The sequence below is a fragment of the Centruroides sculpturatus genome, unplaced genomic scaffold (assembly GCF_000671375.1).
Source record: "Centruroides sculpturatus isolate CEXI.00-Female unplaced genomic scaffold, Cexi_2.0 scaffold1339, whole genome shotgun sequence".
In the NCBI taxonomy this organism is placed as follows: Eukaryota; Metazoa; Arthropoda; class Arachnida; order Scorpiones; family Buthidae; genus Centruroides; species Centruroides sculpturatus.
The window spans coordinates 75,873-96,206 of NW_019385710.1; the positions used below are offsets into that span (position 1 = coordinate 75,873).

The following is a 20,334-nucleotide window of genomic DNA, read 5'->3' on the forward strand; positions in this document are numbered from 1 at the left end:
GAGGATACCCATTAAGTTCAACCCGCTATTGAAGTCCCTGTACAACACCATTGCTAAACAAAGAAATGTTAACATAGCATACAGAAGATGCAGCACCTTGTTTGACATCCTACGTAATGAAAAAGACGGACCCAGGATGGAGAGGATATCAGGAGTATATAAAATTCCTATAAGGGATAACAGGTTCAACAGAGACCTGGTATATGTGGGATCAACTAAACGCTCGTTAGAGGTTAGATTAAAAGAACATATTTCGGATATACAGCACAACAGGCACACAACCTCACTCTCCACATATGCCACTGATCCCGAAATAGTGGCGGACTTCAATGCAGCACGGATAATTGCCTCCACACCACATATTCACCAACTAAAATGGCTAGAAGAGATGGAAATTTTTAGGGCGTATGACAAATCCGAGTGTATTAATTCAAGAGAAGAGATCAGCCTTTCCATGGCGTGGCAAAACCTACTCCATAAAGAGTGATAACGAAATTATATTAAGCCTTAAAAATAAAGGATATTAGGGAACACGAGAATATTAAATAATCTTTATATCTCAATAACATGTTTTGCATAGTTCTCTTAAATTTGAACATCGACCGTCAAAATAGAACAATTTCAATTACATCACGTGACGGATTAAGCGAATGGAACGATTCAAGTTCAGAATCATTAAAACTTTTTGAAATCGCTATTCGATCCAGCTGTTATCCTGATGAAGAACCCAGAAGGGGTTATGAAAACGTTTGATTTTTGAAAGAAAAAGTGATACACATCGGTTAAAGGTTCCGTAAGTCAGATTTATTGTAGTACTCACTTAACACTGTCAACAGGTTCTTGAAAATTGTGATGTTAATCAAAGAAAACGTATAACAAAATCAATTCTACGATACGCTAATTGATATACACAAGATATAATTCAGTTAATATTATTCTAATTGCATCTTGTTTGCAACCTCCAGCATTTAGTTCCTAGAATCAATTTTATTGTTTACAAAGAAAATCCAAGGAGCAATAATTGTAAATGATAACAAATGTATCCTTCCTCAATGATGTTATAATGAAACAAAGTTAACTGAGAATTTGCTGTAATATTATTCATTTCCCTATTATTATTTTTGCATATCCAGGAAATCAAGATCTATTATAGTTGTTGCAAAAAATATATAAATTTAAATGTATTGTCTATAAAATAATAAACTTTTTATACAATAACAACGATTTGTTATACAATTTTCTATTTATATATAAATTGCAAAAAATTTTAGCAACATATGCAAATCCTTTGCTAACTAAAATTACATTATAGATGCCTTAAAAGTAACAACAAAAATTTGATATCAAAATAATCTACACACATACATAGTATATTACAAAGATTTTCTGTAGAAATACTTTGCAGTAAAAAGTTTTGTGATTTAATTAATTAAAAAGTAAATGTCTACAAGCTATATGAAAGCAATGAGTATATTTGTCTACTAAATCAGAGTTGTTGAAACTAGAAGATAATTAAGTAATTCAGAAGTTAGTCACACTAACAAGTAAGTTAATTTATTATTTTATGAATCATTCTAATGTTAAAAATGATTACATTTACAGACTAATTTGTCATACAATGTAAAAGTTCAAATTAATGTATCATAACATAGCTCTATATTGTTAAGTGGCATTAGAGTTTTATTTACAATTTATTTTAATGTCTAAATCAAGACCTTAATCTATTTGCATAAACTTATACTAATTACAAAATACTTTTTCTATCTCATAAGAAAATAGCTTAAGGGAACAGAAAACTTAAATATACCCATGCCCAATAAATAAGCATAATCATCCAAGCCATAGATAAAACAAAAAAAAGAATAGAGTTCTAAATGTACATGAATATTTCCAATAAATAAAAATACCACAGATATAGGTAAAATCTTCCATTAAAAAATTATTCAAGCTTCATAAATGTAGTAGTATGGCTTTGTTTCTGTTGTGGTTAACCATTGAAGATAGTTAATTATTGTTTAGCTTATATACTGACAGTAATAATGCCACATACAAAATTTTATGAAAGGAAAGGAACAATTATTCAAAGCAGCAGCAGATGTGTCTAGGATTCCGTCAGAGAGCATCCAGGCTTCAAGCCACATTTCAAAAAACAGGAGATGTTGGACATCAACAATTAACATCTCTCGACACAGGACTGCTATCATCACAGAACAATGCCTTGTAACAAGCTCTCTTTTTCTGTTTGAATGCCTAGTAGAGCTGTCCTTGATCATTTATTTTCATAGATGAAAATGCTCATGCAAATAAGACTTCACTCAATGGCTTTCATCATGATGATGCTATTTGTCAAATAAAATAGCCAGCAAGATATCTGGACCTAAATCCCACACAATACATGCGAGATGCACTAGGACAGTGATGGCAAACCTTTCTCTAAAGATGGGTTGAAACTGAATTCAAAATCTAGTAACTCCAAATCACAAATCAAATGTTTAATTTGAGTAATTAAAAAAAGAATAAAATACTGCTTATGAATTTTATTTTATTTAAGTTTTTAATCTATATCAGAAAAATAACAATAAATTCTGTATAAGTGAAAAAAAATAATGTTTTTATGAAGGAACAAAATATTTCATTTAATGGAAACCTGCTGTTGTTTATTTAATATAATTTTTCTATCTGAGATTCAAGTCTTTAAGACTTCATGACTGATTTAGGATCTAATACTTTCTAAATATTCAATGTAGATACTTTGGAATCACTGCTCTAGAGAAACAAACTACATTCCATCAGTCTCTACAAAGAGAATTCAAGGAGCATCAAAATATTCTTATGAAAAAAATGAACTTTGTTAATGAGAAAGCTGATGAACATTATTACCAGCATAAGCAATCACTATGTAGGAAAAACCACAAGCCAAATTATTCATTTTTTATGCAAAATATTTTATAAGAATATTTAGTAATTTCTTGTTTTTGGTTTAATGTAATTTATATTAACTTTTGCTTTCTAATTGTTTTCTTAAATAAGGAACACAATATTTATTGATGTAAACGCAATATACTACTTGTCTGTTAAGTTTCGAACTGTTCTGATCAGTAGTTCCTGAGATATAAAAATTAATGGTTATGTTTATTTTTTGGATAGTAAAAACTCAAGAATTCCCTTTATATATTTTTAAAATAGATAAAACATACTAAACATGTTACGAATGCTGAACATTCTAGATCACCATCAACCTGTCAGGCAGAAGAAACTATTTAGATAATTTGTCAGGTCATCCATAAGCATATCTTCAGAACATTGAAGATCTATCATTTCATTCTTGATCAATGATTTTGAACTAAATATATTAAAACATGCAATGAACTGTAGCAAGCTTTCTTATCTAAAGACTATATGATAACCAATGACAAAATAAAAGTACTTGTATATGGAAAAGGTTTAAGTTGTAATAAAAATAAAGTTTTACATTAAATATTGCAATTTCTCCTACAGCAAATGCTGGAAATGTCTCTCTGAGGCTCCAAAATCCAGGGGGAGCGAAATCTAGAGACCTAAATGGACCAGATTCCGCAGGAGATTATAAAATCAGCAAAGAAGAAATCCAAAACTTATAGTCCAAAATGCAGAATGTCTAAGAAAGCAGAAATGCTATCTACTGCAAAGTGGAAGTGAGGGACATATAACTTACAGATCTCATATGTAATGCCATACATACAACTTTAATGTCATTACAAATTTCTCGCTGCAGAGTAAAACTTTACAGAGACGTTCCACATTTAATACATATGGGATATAAGTATTAAATATAATAATGTCAAATATTTTTGAAACTATATTTTAATGATACTTGTAATCAGACATCACACAAATTAATTCATGTGATTCCAACATAAACATGTAATATAAACAAACAGCTGATCGAATTATTATGAATGTAAGAAATTATACGATTTGATTTCAGAATGATCCAATACCAAAAGTGGAAATTATTTCTTTTGTCAGAACTTCACAATACATAGGCCTACAATTTATAAAGGATTATATTGAAGCAAATTCACTAAATTAATTCAATTTACACTTATATTTTATTTTTTGAGATTTTATTCTTAAAATTTTATTTTTAATTTATATTTTTATTTTAAATAGCTTTATCCATTCCGAACTAAGTACCAATCTAGGACAGTTTGATTCATTTGCCATCAATCACAATGAATCAATGTCATTATGATATTAAAATAGGTCACATTCAGATACTTGTATGATAACTATATCAAATTTATTAACTTTGAAAATATTTCATAAAATAATAATAAAATTCTTGAATAACTTTTAAGAATTTCAAGTAAATTACTGAACATTAATAATATATTTCAAAATGTATTATGTTATTACATCACAATTTATCACTTGTGCTTTTTAATATAGTTTATGACAAAATCCGATATTAACTAGAATTGTCTTTTTATGTTTATTTTTATCAATAATCATATTATAATATATAAAGTATTAAACATCTATAAGTTTTACAATTAAAATTTATTTAAACTAATTTTTTACTTAGATTTTCACTACCTATACTTGAAAATATATCCAGTGTTTCTGTTTTGAATTGATTCACTCCTCCCTAGATAACATAATGATACAGAGCAGTAGCAACAACGTATTTTTACACATCAGATTATCTTTAGCACAATATATATTTTAATATAAAATTTCATGTTAGTTGTTATTATTCATTCAATTCAATTCCTATAGCATAAATAATTTCTATAATAATCTCAAAAAGTTAGATAAAATTGATAATCCCAAAAGACTATATAAAATTTATTTCCTTTCGTTGTAAATAAATGTATATATGTTATTTAATTATTTCAACCAAATCAAACTAGAGTTTGTCATAATTCAATCTAAACACTCCCGATTTACTTTTAAAATCACTTTTATCACTAAGTTTATATAATTATCCCAGACTTACATCCAATTCTTTTTTATCTCAGCTATGATCTCAGCAACAAGATCAATTTAAACGAATTCTTAATTTTTAACAGAATTAAAACTGGTATTACAATTACTCCTTCAAAGCACTTATTTTACTTTTAGTTTTATAACATATTTCTAATTGTGGATTTAATTATTTATTTTAAACAATTAATTTTACTTTTTATTTGTAACTGCTGTTGTAATTTAATTAGCACCTTCAAATATCTTATTAATCATCATAAGAAATAGTAAACTAAATGCAAAATATAAACTCATGAATAACTTTAAAAATATAATTTTATAATGTTTGTTAACAAAATTAATTGATAAAATATCTACAAATACAAAAACACATTTATATAATATAATTTAAATTTATTAAAATCATACATATCTAAAAATATAAAGTAATGTTTTTAAAATCTTTTTTCAATGTTACAAAATTATTTAAACTCAAAAGATTAAAATGTCAGCGTTTTATTATTAATAAACATATAATCGCTAAAAGAATAATCGTGACCTCCTGCCCAAACTTTCCATATCTGGTCTTGACTTTCCTCTAACAGTATTAGATGAAAATCAAGACCAGATATGGAAGACCAGAAGACCAGTTCTCAAGACTAAGGAAGGACAGATAGACAGGTGGACAATGGTGGAATTTATATTGGCTGAATTATTGCGTCTGAGATACATAATTTATAATATAATATTTGTATATGTTTTATTTTCAAAATATTTAAAAACAAATATGCTACAAAAGTGTTCCAATCTTTTGTTTGCAACATTTATGTAACATTCTTTAGATATAACCAGTTTGTACAATAAAATAAAGCACTATAATCTTCATTTAATGTACAGTTCAGACTGTTTAGATGCCTACTTAATCACCTGATCATATTATATGAATATCTAATTAAATAATTTCCTTTTTTTTAAATTTGTACAGTTTTAACATAAAAGTTATTTGCTTATCTGTAAACAATGTTTATGTTATTACAAAAATTAAAATATATATTCTAGTAGATTATTATTAATATACTTATACAAACAATTTCTAAACTAAATCATTCTTAAGCTGATTACCAACACGAAATTTGTTTTTATCTAATTTCATTGTTATTTCAAATAATAAACTTCATCAATTGATATTAAAATTTTCTAATGATAATACATTGATACGTAGTACTGAGTATGCTATAGTTTAGTTACAAGATAGCATTACTATTTCTTAAAATGTTCAAACATAAATATGTAAACATTATAATTTTTTGTTTAGTTACTTGACAAATATATAATCTTTATTTGTAGAGCTAAGCAAAACCAAAATTTTAATATCAATATCATGCGAGTTACCAAGATTCCTTTGATACATCAATGTGTTCTATATATCAACATTGAATACCAAAATAGTAAATATAGAATATTAAAATATTAAATACCAATATTCTAGATTTTAGAATACTGATATTGTAAACATATGTTAGTTTCGATGTATTAATTAATAGTCTTTAGAAGGTACACGAAGGTATCGATGCCACAAGGTATACGCTGCTCTTCCATCTTATGTTAAGATATATTAGAAGAGCATTGTGTATCTTGAATACCTTAAGGTGGAAGAACATCATGTATCTTATATCATAAAATTAATATTCTAAAATATTGGTTATTGGTGCAGCACTATTTATTTGCATGAAAAAGATTAACTATACACATAAGATTGTAACCTACTGTATTTAATTCATGTATAATCTCATCAATTACTCTTAAATTTAAAAATTATATTTTTAAGTACAAAGTAATTTTAGAAAATTTTACTATTACATTGTGTTTCAACATACATAATTTGTATAAATTATAATTATACAGATTATAAGTTTACATAGACCTTGCATAATCACCATCTTTTACACAAGTTGACTATGCCTAAATCCATCATTAAAAGTGTAATAAAAATGGAATTTTCATATATCTATTTTCCAGATAATTTATACAATAGTGATGCTGTAATTCTTGTAAAGTGATAAAGTAAACTAGAGCATTAAATATTTAAAATGTGAAAATATTATAAAGTAATATTTAAAGTATCAAAATGTGATATATTTATTTTATGCTTTATCAAAGGTTTATGTATAAAGAACAAAAACTTTATATATTACATAAAAAATAATCATAATGCATACTTTTTAAACTGATTAGATAAAATGACAACTGAATAAATGACTGATTAATGAAATTTCAAGTAGAATACTATGAGTAATAAACTAAGATATAAACAACATATTTTAGAATTTAAAAAACTATCATCATTAATTAACATATTGCAGATATAGAAATATAATCTATCATGTATGTTAAAATGAAATTATTGAAAGACAGATTTGAACTACGATCTAGTAAAAATATTTCTCAAAACTTTGACAATTAAATAAGTATAGCTTAATATTAATGTAAGTAATACCAAAAAGCATACAGCTTTATTGAAATTTAAAAAAAGTCTACTATTATTAAAAAATGCCTTAAAAGAACATCTTACATGCTAGGCACTCAAAGAGAAATTAGTGAGGTAATTTGCAAAGAACAAGAACACACAATAAATTATTCAATTAAAGAAAGAATTTTACAGATTTGTTAAAGGATATTTTCTGATACAGTAAATATATGAAATGATAAGTTAATGAATAAGATACTTTTAGTTAATAACTAATTTAGTTTCTTGCTTAGACAGTCTGGTGAAGCATTTATTCTTTTCCACAGTGTTAATTGTACAGCATTAATAATGATATATAGATTGATATTCTATATATTTTCTCTGATTTAAATCATATAACATATACCTTAGCATATTTATAAAACTTTTTAAATTAAGTTTCAAATTCTATACTTCTATGCTTTACAAGTTATTTCACTAATCTTTCCATTCTTCTCATTGTATTCTATTCCACCCAAATATTCAATGTAAAGAACATAAACCCAGAATATGAAAATAAGATTATAAAACATTTTCAAAATCTAACATCTATGTATGAATTACAAATTGCACAATCTGTTTTATAGGAGTCAATGACTCTGATAAAAATTTTATATTTCTATGATATGTCAATAAAGTTGACAAATTAGGATAGGTTTATAAATATTTTATTAATATTTACAACTTCTTTGGTTAGTTTACATGCATTTTAAAAAGATAATCATTTAAAACTAATTTTACTGTACAAAATTTTTGAAATTACCAGACAGCAATATGATCAATACTGTAGATATACCTTTCATTATTAATTGTTAGTGTGTTATAAACATAATTACTACTTTAAAAAAATTACAGAAGTTAGTATGCAAACATTTGTTCAAGATATAAACAACTAAACCAGGAAAGATAAAAATAGGAATGAATATATCCAAATACTAAAAGATATAAAAATAAAAATTATATTGGCCCTCCCTTGTATTATAAATAGAACTAAACAACAAGCAAAACTACCAGAACTTTTAAGGACTTATTTCTGAAGCTATAGGAAACTTTACAACTAAAACATATTTAGTTATTATTTGTTTAAATTTATCAAGGTTTTTTTGGCTTAAAATTTGCATATATTTTGATCATTTATCATAAAATATACCAGAATGATACATTTAGTGAAAAATGCCGTTAATTTATATCAAAAACAATTATTCAATTATTAGTTTTACATAAAATCACTGCATATTTAATTTTAATTATAAAAATAATTATTATTAGTTTTAATTAAAAATATATTTGGTTCCTTTTAAATAAAATTATTATTTATGTAGTGCGCATAGATAGCTAATGACAATTTTTCATGTAAGAAAACTTATATGTATGAATTTGATATCATGACTGTGTAACAAATGCAAAATACATAGTAAATTATATAGTCATTCTCTATAAAATTTTTACATTTTATGTTTTAGTAAATAATATATGTCTTTTATGATCAGGGTTTTTCTTACTACTTACATCATACATATAATTAGATTTTACAAAACTGCTTATGTATGATGTAAGTAGTAAGAAAAACCCTGATCATAAAAGACATATATTATTTACTTCAACANGACCGAACTCCCAGTGTTTAGGGTACGAAGACCACTCGGCCACTGGTGGGCATTTTTACTAAAACACAAAATATAAAAATTTTATAGAGAATGACTATATAATTTACTATGTATTTTGCATTATCTACAGTGTTATAGGGGGATCGACTGTACAACATAAATTATAATTAGATTTTACAAAACTGCTTAATTTATGTTGTACAGTCGATCCCCCTATAACACTGTAGATAATTCCGTATTATATGAATTCCATGTTGTATGAGTCACTTAGATTTTACAAATACGTGTGCCGGGCTGTGAACGGCTCACGTATTTGTAAAATCTAAGTGATACGTACAACATGGAATTCATATAACACGGAATTATCTACAGTGTTATAGGGGGGTCTACTTGTACATTATAAAATCTTTCCAGCTGTAATTCTTATTAAAATTTTCATATATAGAATAAATTATGTCTAATTCATAACATTTTATGCAACGTCACTACGATGATTAATGTAAATCATATTTAAATACAGATGTATAATTAATACTGAATAATGTTCTAACAACTGGAAAAATAATTTATATCACTGATAAATGTTTTTAACACAAATTTCATTCTATCACATTTCTAATGCACCTGGCAACAAGATTTACACCTTCCATACAGTTATTTAATATAAAATACAAGTTAATTATAAAAGGAAATTAAATTTTTCCATTATTACAAACTATTCATAAACAGACAGAGTGAAATGAATACTTTTATAATGTATTAATTAATTAAATAATTTTGCATTAAAATTCATTTCTTCCTGTATATAGTTATGTTGATTATATATAAAAAAACCAAACAGATACTTAAAAAACATTGAATTAATAATACAATTTAAATTATTATTTTATTTATATGTCATTAATTAATTATATTAATTTCAATTAGATTAGCAACTTACAATTAAAAAAATAATACTAAAGTTTATATTTAATAATTGTCATTATAAAAATTATGCTATATCATATTTTGTTTGTTCAGAATGTTTTAAACTTTTAATCCTGGTTTTAAACTTTTAATCCTGTAATTAAATTTTAATATGAAACAGATAAACTAGGATAATAGAGAGAATTACTACATTTATTGATTATAAAAATACGGAATAATTTTAATCATAATTTATTTTGTTCAAGCTGTGAACATCTAAAATATAATCAAACTTATTGAGAACTGTAACATATTTACTTATATAATAAAAGTACATCATTTATAAGAAATTTCTTTTCTATACAAAATATAATCATCATATAGATCAGTGTTTATCAACTTTTTTCTCTTCAAAGACCAGTAAAATTATAAATAGAGAGGTTGAGGCGCACGTTTTAAACGTGTAAACGTGTACGTGTGACATTCGGTGTCGCTTTCCCCGTAAGCCTAAAAGTTTGACGATGGTGTTTGGAATGTCGAGCATGATTCCACCGACTATCCAAACACCATTGTCAAACTTTTAGGCTTACGGGAAAGCGGCGCCAAACGTCACATGTACACGTTTACACGTTTAAAACGTGCGCCTCAACCTCTCTAATAATTTTATAATTTTACTAGTGTGGACCAGTAATTAAATGCAACTATGAATTATACTCATTTATTATACTTATATATGCTTATTTAAATCTTATGTAACAAAGTACATACAATAACTCTACATTACTATTTAAATGTCAACTGTAATCAACTGTGCCAGTGTCAGTACAATGGAATATTTTTATAGACTGGAAACATTTTTTCACGAACGGGCAATTGAAAAACATTGATATAGATCATCTATATGTAGCATTTACCCAATTTCATATTAAGTTATAGTTTAACTATTAATTTTAAAAAAAATTAAACGTTGATTGTAAATGAACAACAATAAGATAAAAAACCATAGCCTAGATGTATTGTTTATTATATAGACTATAAAATTGTTCCCATTAAACATATATTTAGTAATGGTCACAATTCGAGAATTTAAAAGAAAATCTTCACAAATTTTGTTTCTTACATAATACTTACATAAATAAACTTGATATGTCATGCAGATAGCATTATTATCTATATACATAAATCATTAACAGGATATTTTAATCCTAACATATTTATTAATAAGATTTTATAATAATCTTTTCATGATCCATAAAATTTCATAACATAAAACCACAGAAAAAAAATTATATATTTAGACATCTAAAACTATTTCATTCCTACTTTATTCAAGCGACTTTAAACATTTAAAAGAATTTACTCCGATAAAGTTATTTTCAGCATAGTAAATCCTTAATAACACGAAAAAATGTAACATAAAAGAATTAAATACTCCCAATTCATTCTATTACGAAAACTGTGTATATTTTTCTATGCAGCTCGTGAATAATACAATTTAAAATTCATTCACCGCCCATTTACATTTGAAAAATCACTCAAAATTGTAAATTTCTAAAGATAACTAATAAATACTACTCGATATAGGAATAAAGTGAGCGAAATAGATATTTAAAGGACTTACTCCAACGAAGCCTCATTCAAGTTTTAATCAACATTTTACAAACTTATGATTAATTGATTGTAAATCAATAATAGTTATTTTTGGCATAAGAAATCGCTAATACGTATAAAAACAGAATGTGACGGCATCAGAAGAACGGAGAATCAGAAGGTAAAGTAACAGACGAAGGATCATCATAAGAATAAAAGATGAAACGGAAACAAAGCATCAGCGAGGCAAAACGTCGGAGAAAACGAACAAAAGTTTCTGCTCGACGTTTCTGGCATTCCCTCGATAAGAAGCAAAAATTAATTTAATTCTTCCGCACACATTCTCGCCATTTAAACGCATAAATCTTGGCAATTACCTGCGACAAAACAAAGCCACACGTAGATAATTCATAACGTTTATGACCTTTGTAATCAAACGAATCAGGAATGTCACATTGTGTTATAACTCGTGAACATATACCAATTTAAAGCTTTATTAACAGCCAGTTTACATTTGGAAAGCTCTCCCTACAGAATTTTTAAGTATATATTTAAAAAATACAGCAGAAGAACATTGCAAATTTAGTATATTTGTTAATATAATTATAATTGGATTTCAGTCTAGAACACTAAGCAAATAAATAGCCAGTAACAGGGATAAGAAGGAATGAATATCCTGTAGGCCGTGCGATAAACATTAATCGAGAGGTCATCGTCTTTAACACGTTACAAATTTCTTTCTTCTTATGCATAAAGGAATTAATATTTAAAAATTTAAATATATATACGTCATTTCGTACGTCATACCTCACCCTATAATTAGAAAACATGACATATATGGACTTAAGACTAACTTTAGGCTTAGAGTTAGGAGGAAACTTTACTCACCGCTCCTAATTTTAAACGTAAAACATAAAAGCACGACTAAGAACAAGTTGGTTTGTATCATTTCTCATTGATTTCGCTTGTAATTCGGTGCCGAAAAGTATACAGACGTTAAGGAAGACAATAAGCTGCGACGGGAGACCAACCTTTTCTTAAACAACTTTCGCTTTTTTTCTTTTTTGTTTTATTATTTATTTATTTTTTTTCTCTCTCTCTCTCTCTCTCTATCCTTCCGTTCGACGAGATTACACCTGGTGACGAATTTAGGAATTACTGTGTTCCGTCGTCTGGAAACGACCCGCTGCATTCCATTTTTGTATTGCAAAACTACTTCCGCTTCAATTACGTGGATTATTTTTTACGCTTTGACTTCATTTTATTTTCTTTTTTTTTTCGGTTGGCGATTTCGGTAACTGAGTTACCGTTTTTGGTTTGTTTTATTTTTTGTTATAATTATTATAATATATATATATATTTTTTTTTCTTACAGTTCTGCATTCCTAAATATATTGCGTATTGAGTAAATAAAAGAAAAATGAGTGCATCCGAAGAAAATTAAATAGAGAGTGTAAGAAAGTAAAGCATCGGAGGAACGATGGATCGGAGCAGAATGGAGAGTCAGAGTAATCGGGAGTCAGAAGAAAGTGAAGCATCGGAGGAACGATGGATCGGAGCAAAATGGAGGGTCAGAGAGATGGAGAATCAGAAGAAAGTGAAACATCAGAGAAGGAAGTTCAAGAACGGAAACAAAATAAAGCATAAAATGAATGAAGGATCAGAGAAAACAAAGAGTTAAATGATTGGGTGATCAGAAGTGGCAAAAAGAACAATTGCCTGGGGCCTGACTAACAGGGATTTATCTTTTATACGAGTAATCTCATTATTGTAATAAGAATATCGAAATTTAACTTTGAGCCGTATTTGTGGATCCGCAGGCGTAGAACAGTACTGGGCGATTCACCCAAAAAAATTCCCTGAAGGAAAATGTTTGAAATCAACACTGTACATGGGGCGCTCTAATTCTAATTTTTTTGGACCACCATGAAGTTATAAGGCGGCACTGAAGATCAGAACAAAATGAAGCATTAGAAGAATGAAGTTTCCGATGAAAGTGAAGCATCAGCGAAATTGAGAATCAGAAGAAAGTGAGATATCAGAGGAGACGGATGGAAATTCAAAACAAAATGAAGCATAAAATGAATGAAGGATCAGAAGAAAATGGGGCGTTAAATGAGTGGTTGATCAGAACAAAATGAAGCATTAGAAGAATAAAGGATCAAACGGAAATGAAGTATCAGTAAAGTCAGAGAAAAATGAACACGAATTCGTTTCGTGTTCTCTGATGCTTTACTAATTAGAAGAAAATGAAGCAAAAATTAATTTTATTCTTTCTCCTATACTTTTATATATATGCCTACAATTTAAATATTTCTTAAATTTCTCGATTTCAGCAATAAAAATAATTAATAAAACCAATAGTTAAAAATATAATTTTTGTTGTTTTTTTCTGTAGGAGCATCTAACTTAAAAGAATTACATCTGAAAAGTGGCTTTTATGAGCTTATTTTCTCTTACATTCTCTAGTTACTGTCTGTTTCTTCTCAATAATAATTTTATCAAATCTTACGAAATATGAATTGCTAGAAAAAGGTGTAAGTTGATATGAGCGTATCATTTATCTTATTTGCCTTTTTATTATGCGAATATTAAACTATGTTTAGTATAAAGTATCATTTATTTGTAAGTGTTTTTAAATATAGTTTTATTTTATACTATTTTATCTCAATTTTCTATTTATCTATGGGTCTGGAATTCTTATTCTTAGAATGTAACACTGTAAGAACTGTAATATTTTAATAATATTCGTATTTAACTTCAATCAGGTTAAGGTTCCTAATTAAATACTTAAGTCTACTGTAAAATTGAGTCAAAGGACTATTAATTTTAATGTCGTATAATAAAATTAAGTAAGAGTAGACTTTACTTCTTTACTCGATGATTCTGTAATCTAGAATTATTCTGTTCTTTTATTACAGAGAATGACTCAAGTGTGTTTCAAAGATCAAAAATCTTCTAAATTAAACTTTGCATGAGGATTATATATTAAAGTTCCTGCATTTTTAATTGTTTATTAAGCGTTATTATTCATTCTTAGGCATATTTCTTAGTATGCATTATAATTAGATGAAACTAAAGAATTATGTATGGTTATAGAACGATATTGATTTTATAGAAGCATTTATTGTATTGTAATGTAACATCGACACAATACAGAGAAATCTGTATATATTTAGTGTAATTTTCGAAAAATTTCAGCTTAGTTTATCTAATGAAAGTAATGGATATTAAAGTAACAGAAAAAATGCACTAAGTTTGATGATGACCTCTTAGAGAATATTTGGCAAAGTGAGGTCATTCACTCTAACTGGAGAGATGTGCTGTATAAAGGAGAATGAATAAAACCTGTCTGCACTGCGGGAAATACACTATAAATCACTTTTAATTTCAATAATAGCGTGTACGAGTTGGTAAATTGCGAAATAGTTATAATATATCACAAATTAAAATATAATTTTATATTTCGTTCTGTTAAATACTTTGCTACTGACTACAGAATAATGTCTAAAATTAGAATACTTTAGAATGTAGATACTTAATTTTCTGTTACTGTAATTTTTACATATTTTAATGCATTTATATATTTTATATCTAGAATATAATATTTACAGCTTAGTATTAAAATATACTAATTTATTTTTTAATCTTTTCGCTTTGTAGGCACTAATGGAGCCTATTAACAAACCCATTGTGAGTTGACCAGATCCACAATAGAAGAATGAAAAATTCGCATTGGGTTGTTGATTTTCACTTTTATTGTGTTAAAATTCTTTCATTAATAATGCAATATTAATGAAATTTCCTGTCTTAGATTTTATTAGCTGGCATTATTGCGAGGTTACCAGACAATATGCTAAAATTTTCACAGGCGAATCCAAGTCCATCTAGAATGTTTCAGTATGTTAATCGGCAAAGACTTATTAAAGATATTTTTTTCATTAATTAAATACAATAAAATAATAATTATATAAACAAAGTAATTACATAATAGTTTTTTAATTATATTCTTGTAAAAGAGTAATAATTGTTTGATTGAGACATTTGTAAAAATATATATATATATATAGAATATCAATTGCGTGTGAAAGATAATGGAATGGGATAAAACAGCGCAATACGAAAATAATTTGTCAAGGGGATACCTTTCAGGAGGAATTTTCATTTAGTTTACCAGACACACGAAGAAATCCCGGAAAATTTCACACGGCTAGCCCATTAGTCATGTCTGGTACCAACCTGTATTTGGTGGTTCAGTGGTTTTATTTATTTGACTACTGGTTGGCGTGCATGGTAAAAAATCAAGCCTTCTCTGCTTGTAACTTAATATTATAATTCAGTATATATATAACTCTTTTCTTCCTACAAATACTAACAAGTAAGATGAGGCCTACCAGCGGACAAGCGGTTCCATTCCCTGAACACTGGGAGTTCGGTTGTGGATTCGCGCCTCGCCAGAATGGGCTGGCCACGTGAAGTTTTCCGGATTTTCTCCACGTCTGTAACTCATGAATAGTGGTCAGTTACTCTTAAAAATACCTCTCGGAAAGCATTTTCCTAGGCATATCGCGCTGACGTTACTTAAGAAAAGAAACAAACAAGCAAGATGATCTTTATTGCAGGTCCATAATGAGGGTGATGTCAACCTACCACCGTTGAAGACTTTCAGATTTTATAATTTATCACGAGAATTACGTAGAAGGAACATTCCCGAATTCCACTGATATTGGTTCGACCGTACTGTGGATTAGAATCGGTCGTATAGAATGAAATTGTACAGGTAATAGTCTGCAACGTGCTGGTGCCTCGCATTAACAATCAGTAATATATTTATTCAGACAAATTATATGTTTATCATTCATATTTCCAAGAAATTTATTTCCCTGGAATAAAATAAGTAAACAAACCTTTGATAAAAAGTGAAAAATATTTACGTAATCCACTTACATTTGAATAATTAACCCATTTACAAGTCGACCCCCTATAACACTGTTGATAATTCAGTTTTATATGAATTCCATGTTGTACGAGTCACTTAGATTTTACAAATACGTGTGCCGTTCACTGNCGTAAATACAGTCGACCCCCTATAACACTGTTGATAATTCCGTTTTATATGAATTCCATGTTGTACGAATCACTTAGATTTTACAAATACGTGTGTGACAACTACAACTACAACTATGTGAGCCGTTCACAGCCTGGTACACGTATTTGTAAAATCTAAGTGACTCGTACAACATGGAATTTATATAAAACGGAATTATCAACAGTGTTATGGGGGTCGACTGTATATGATTCTATTATGTAAGTAATTCTCATTTGATTTTGGACAAAACTTTATTCTTCTATGAGAAAATTTCACGGTTATGTTGAATATTATCTGCATTTACATATTTAATGAAATAATTTTTTAAATATAAAATCAAATGTGGCCATAATGAAGTTTTGTTATGCCATATATTTAACCACATTGAAATTAATGCGATAAACACTCACACAACATAGAAGTTCAATGAAATTTTATATGTCCAAACAAAATATTATTATAAAATAAATATTACCAACAAGTTCAAAGTACTGATTTATCAAACAGGGATAGAATCAGTGAGACAACTAAAAGCAATCTATGGATTTTATCACGTAACGATACAACGTTATCCTTTGGAACTTGGAATATTAAATATTTTGATATAAATGATGAATTATAATAAATATATTAATTAAATATCTTAATTTTCAATTTTAAATCCAATTCTTCCAAATACAGATTAGGATTAGGCCGGGAAACGTAATACATGGTCTGCCAAGAGGAGGCCCACCAGTGTTTAGTGGATAAAACTACTGAACACTGGTAGTTGGTCGTGGGTTCTTCACGTTAGTAACACCTAAATAGAAAGGAGTTCCTTTAAATGACCTCCCGGGAGGCATCCCTCCTTGGCAAATCGTTGTTGTATAGCCTACATATAAAACCATTAAAAAAAAAGCCAAGAAGGATGCCTCTCGGGAGGACTTTTAAGAGAAACTTGTCCCTATTTAGGTGATAGATATGCGAAGAAATTCCAAAAAAATCTTCTGTCTGTCGGGAGGGAATCGAAAATTACTAATGTTCAGTAGTTTTATACACTTATTACCGGTGGAAGCGAGAAAATAGAAAAATATGCAGCGATTTATGGATATAAGAATGGCATCAAATAATATAATTTTAGATCATGTACCTTATCTTACTTCCATTGAAAGGAATTTAAATTGTCAATGAAGAATTATCGTGTTTAGCGATGACAAAATTTGTCATCAAGTAATTATGTTGATGTTCTAAAGTATAAAGATGAAGGTACAAGATATACATTTATATTTTGACTCTTAAATACAGCTAAGATAATTTATGATACGGTTTCATCGAGTTTAAAATGGCCTTAGAAAATGTTGGATCCAGTGGAATTTCATCTGTTTTTAAAAAAGTATAACGTAGAAAAAATCCTGAATTTTTTAAAATTTTGTAATATAATGTTAAATGTCTGGCAAAAAAGGACTTTTCCTTTACTTCATCAGGAGATTAAGGGGATCATGAAAAAAATCCGATAATTTACAGTTATATTAAGAAATAAAATTTAAATAATAACAAAATCTTAAGAGAGATAATTTTGCTTATTAATGAGAAATGTCTCTGTCAAAAAAAAATAATAAATAATAATAATAATAATTTAGGCATAAAAATACTAATGAGGTAACATAAAGTAAAAATTGTATGTGGCGCCATCTGTTATGAAATCTTGTTAAGAAAATAGTGTAAAATTTTGTAAAAATGCTTTTTAAGCCGTGATTGGCTGTCCATATTCTGAAAGATGCTGTTTTAACGAATAAGAATCTTGTCAGAACCGTCTAGTTAAAAATTTGGAGCGAAAGTTACCGCCATTTTTTGTGTCCTTGGAAGAAATATAAACGAATGCTAAATTGTTTGTTTTATTTTTGTTTACAAGTTCTAATTAGGCAATTTTTAGTTGTTTGACATTCTTTAATAGAGCATGCATCTTGGCAGAGTCGTCTAATTTTAAATTACTGGCGAAAATCAACATTTCTTTTATTATTACGAAATACAGGATATCTCAGAGATGGGCAAGTCATGCTAATCCTCGAGATACCCTAAATATCTAGGTCCCACCTAGCGTACAATGGGCGTAAAATGCCCATCGTTCTCTAGATAGGTCCGGCATTTTAGGCCTGAGTGCTGGGTGACTTCCCCATAAAATCTATAATATATACAATTATCATCAAATCATTAAAAAATCGTAAATACAGTCGACCCCCTATAACAACATTGATAATTCCGTTTTATATGAATTCCATGTTGTACGAATCACTTAGATTTTACAAATACGTGTGCCGGGCTGTGAACGGCTCACGTATTTGTAAGATCTAAATGACTCGTACAACATGGAATTCAAATAAAACGGAATTATCAACCGTGTTATAAGGGGGTCGACAGTATGTGGAGAAATCTAAACGATTATTTAAAAAAAACTGAAAGATAAAATGGAACCTTTTTTATTTTTTCGTAATTTAATACATAAAAAGTTTTGAAGAAACGTATCGATTAGAAAAATATAAGATTGAAATTCATATAATGTTCATAAATTCAAAACAATTATCAATACAAAACACAAGTAAAATAAAATACAAACGTATTTACAAAATCAGAAAAAGTATCAATTAATTTTAAGAAAAAACAATGAATGAAGTTATACTAATCTTTATTTTCATGTAACACTTACAATGCATCAATAACTTTACTCTTTAATTCTGGTACTTTACCTGCCACAAGTGCATCTAATAATGTTGTAGATGGAAGTTTGCCTGTTATTTCTTCATTGATGATCTTTTCTTTAAGGGATCCTATCCCTGGTACAGCGGGTACATCGCCCAATATCGCTCTTTCCACAATTTCTTTTCCTGGTAATTTACTCAATGCTGTTTCACCCAGTTCAGTTGGAATTTCGACTAAATGATGTGGCAATAATTTCTTTTCCAAAATGTCTGATTTCATTTTATCAAGTGTTTCATCAATGCCAATCCTTTTTAATATTCTATCGACCAGGTGCGATTTCAAAGTTCCATCACTTCTTACGAAAATTAGCCCTGTAAACGAAATTTATATTGAGTTTTATCTAAAATTTTACTTTTTCTATCTACTGAATCCATTGGAGAAAACTCGGTTATGAAAAAGAATCAAACCTTTAGCAATTACATAATATAACGATATACTCACCGGTAACAACGAATAGAAGAAACTGTGTGTTCATATTTGCTTGGGTTACTTGTTTACTAATTGTAACAATTCCTTTGCTCGTCTTTTATATATAAATTAACACGAAATGATGTAATTTTACACCCCAGAACATTTAATTGTAAAAAATCAATTTCCGATAGTTCGCATGAAATTGTTATAATTATACATTCCAAGCAAAATTACGCAGTTACTTCTATTGTTTTTTTACTTCATTATGTACGTATTTTTGAAGTGTCACGAACTCTAATTCGAATTCCATTTTTCTATCAGTTTTCTGTAATTTTACGCTGTTTACTTAATTTAATTTTTAATCAGAGTTTTGTACGTGTGCTTCAATGTTTATACATTTAAAATATGTAAATTTTTGTATAATATACAGTATACAATTTGTTTTTACTTTCTCCATCTTAAGGGGGGCCATTTTTTTAAAGATTATTGTGACCACAATCAGGCTTGAAATAATGTGTCTGGACTTTAGAGTACAGATCACC

At 27.9% G+C, this 20,334-nt stretch overlaps 2 protein-coding genes across 2 annotated transcripts in view; both read right to left on the reverse strand.

Moving 5' to 3' along the window:
- LOC111641416 (disintegrin and metalloproteinase domain-containing protein 10-like) overlaps positions 1-12,744 on the reverse strand; it is a 57,178-nt gene extending 44,434 nt beyond the window's left edge. The window contains exon 1 of the mRNA XM_023387579.1: positions 12,445-12,744. Coding sequence (XP_023243347.1) covers positions 12,445-12,505 — 61 coding nt within the window. The 5' untranslated portion in view covers positions 12,506-12,744. The remainder of the gene's footprint in view (positions 1-12,444) is intronic.
- Positions 12,745-19,290: 6,546 nt separating this feature from the next.
- On the reverse strand, positions 19,291-19,932 carry LOC111641425. The gene is made up of 2 exons (XM_023387589.1): positions 19,823-19,932; positions 19,291-19,692 (listed from the first exon to the last, which is right to left on the reverse strand). Exons 1-2 carry the CDS (start codon positions 19,854-19,856, stop codon positions 19,325-19,327), a joined length of 402 nt encoding a protein of 133 aa, XP_023243357.1. The 5' UTR covers positions 19,857-19,932; the 3' UTR covers positions 19,291-19,324.
- Positions 19,933-20,334: the final 402 nt, after the last annotated feature.

Coding starts and splice junctions, on each gene's coding strand:
- LOC111641425 (XM_023387589.1), bottom strand. CDS start 19,856: ATGAACACACAGTTTCTTCTATTCGTTGTTACCG. Junction 19,693..19,822: donor TCTTCTATTCGTTGTTACCG/GTGAGTATATCG, acceptor TTTCGTTTACAG/GGCTAATTTTCGTAAGAAGT.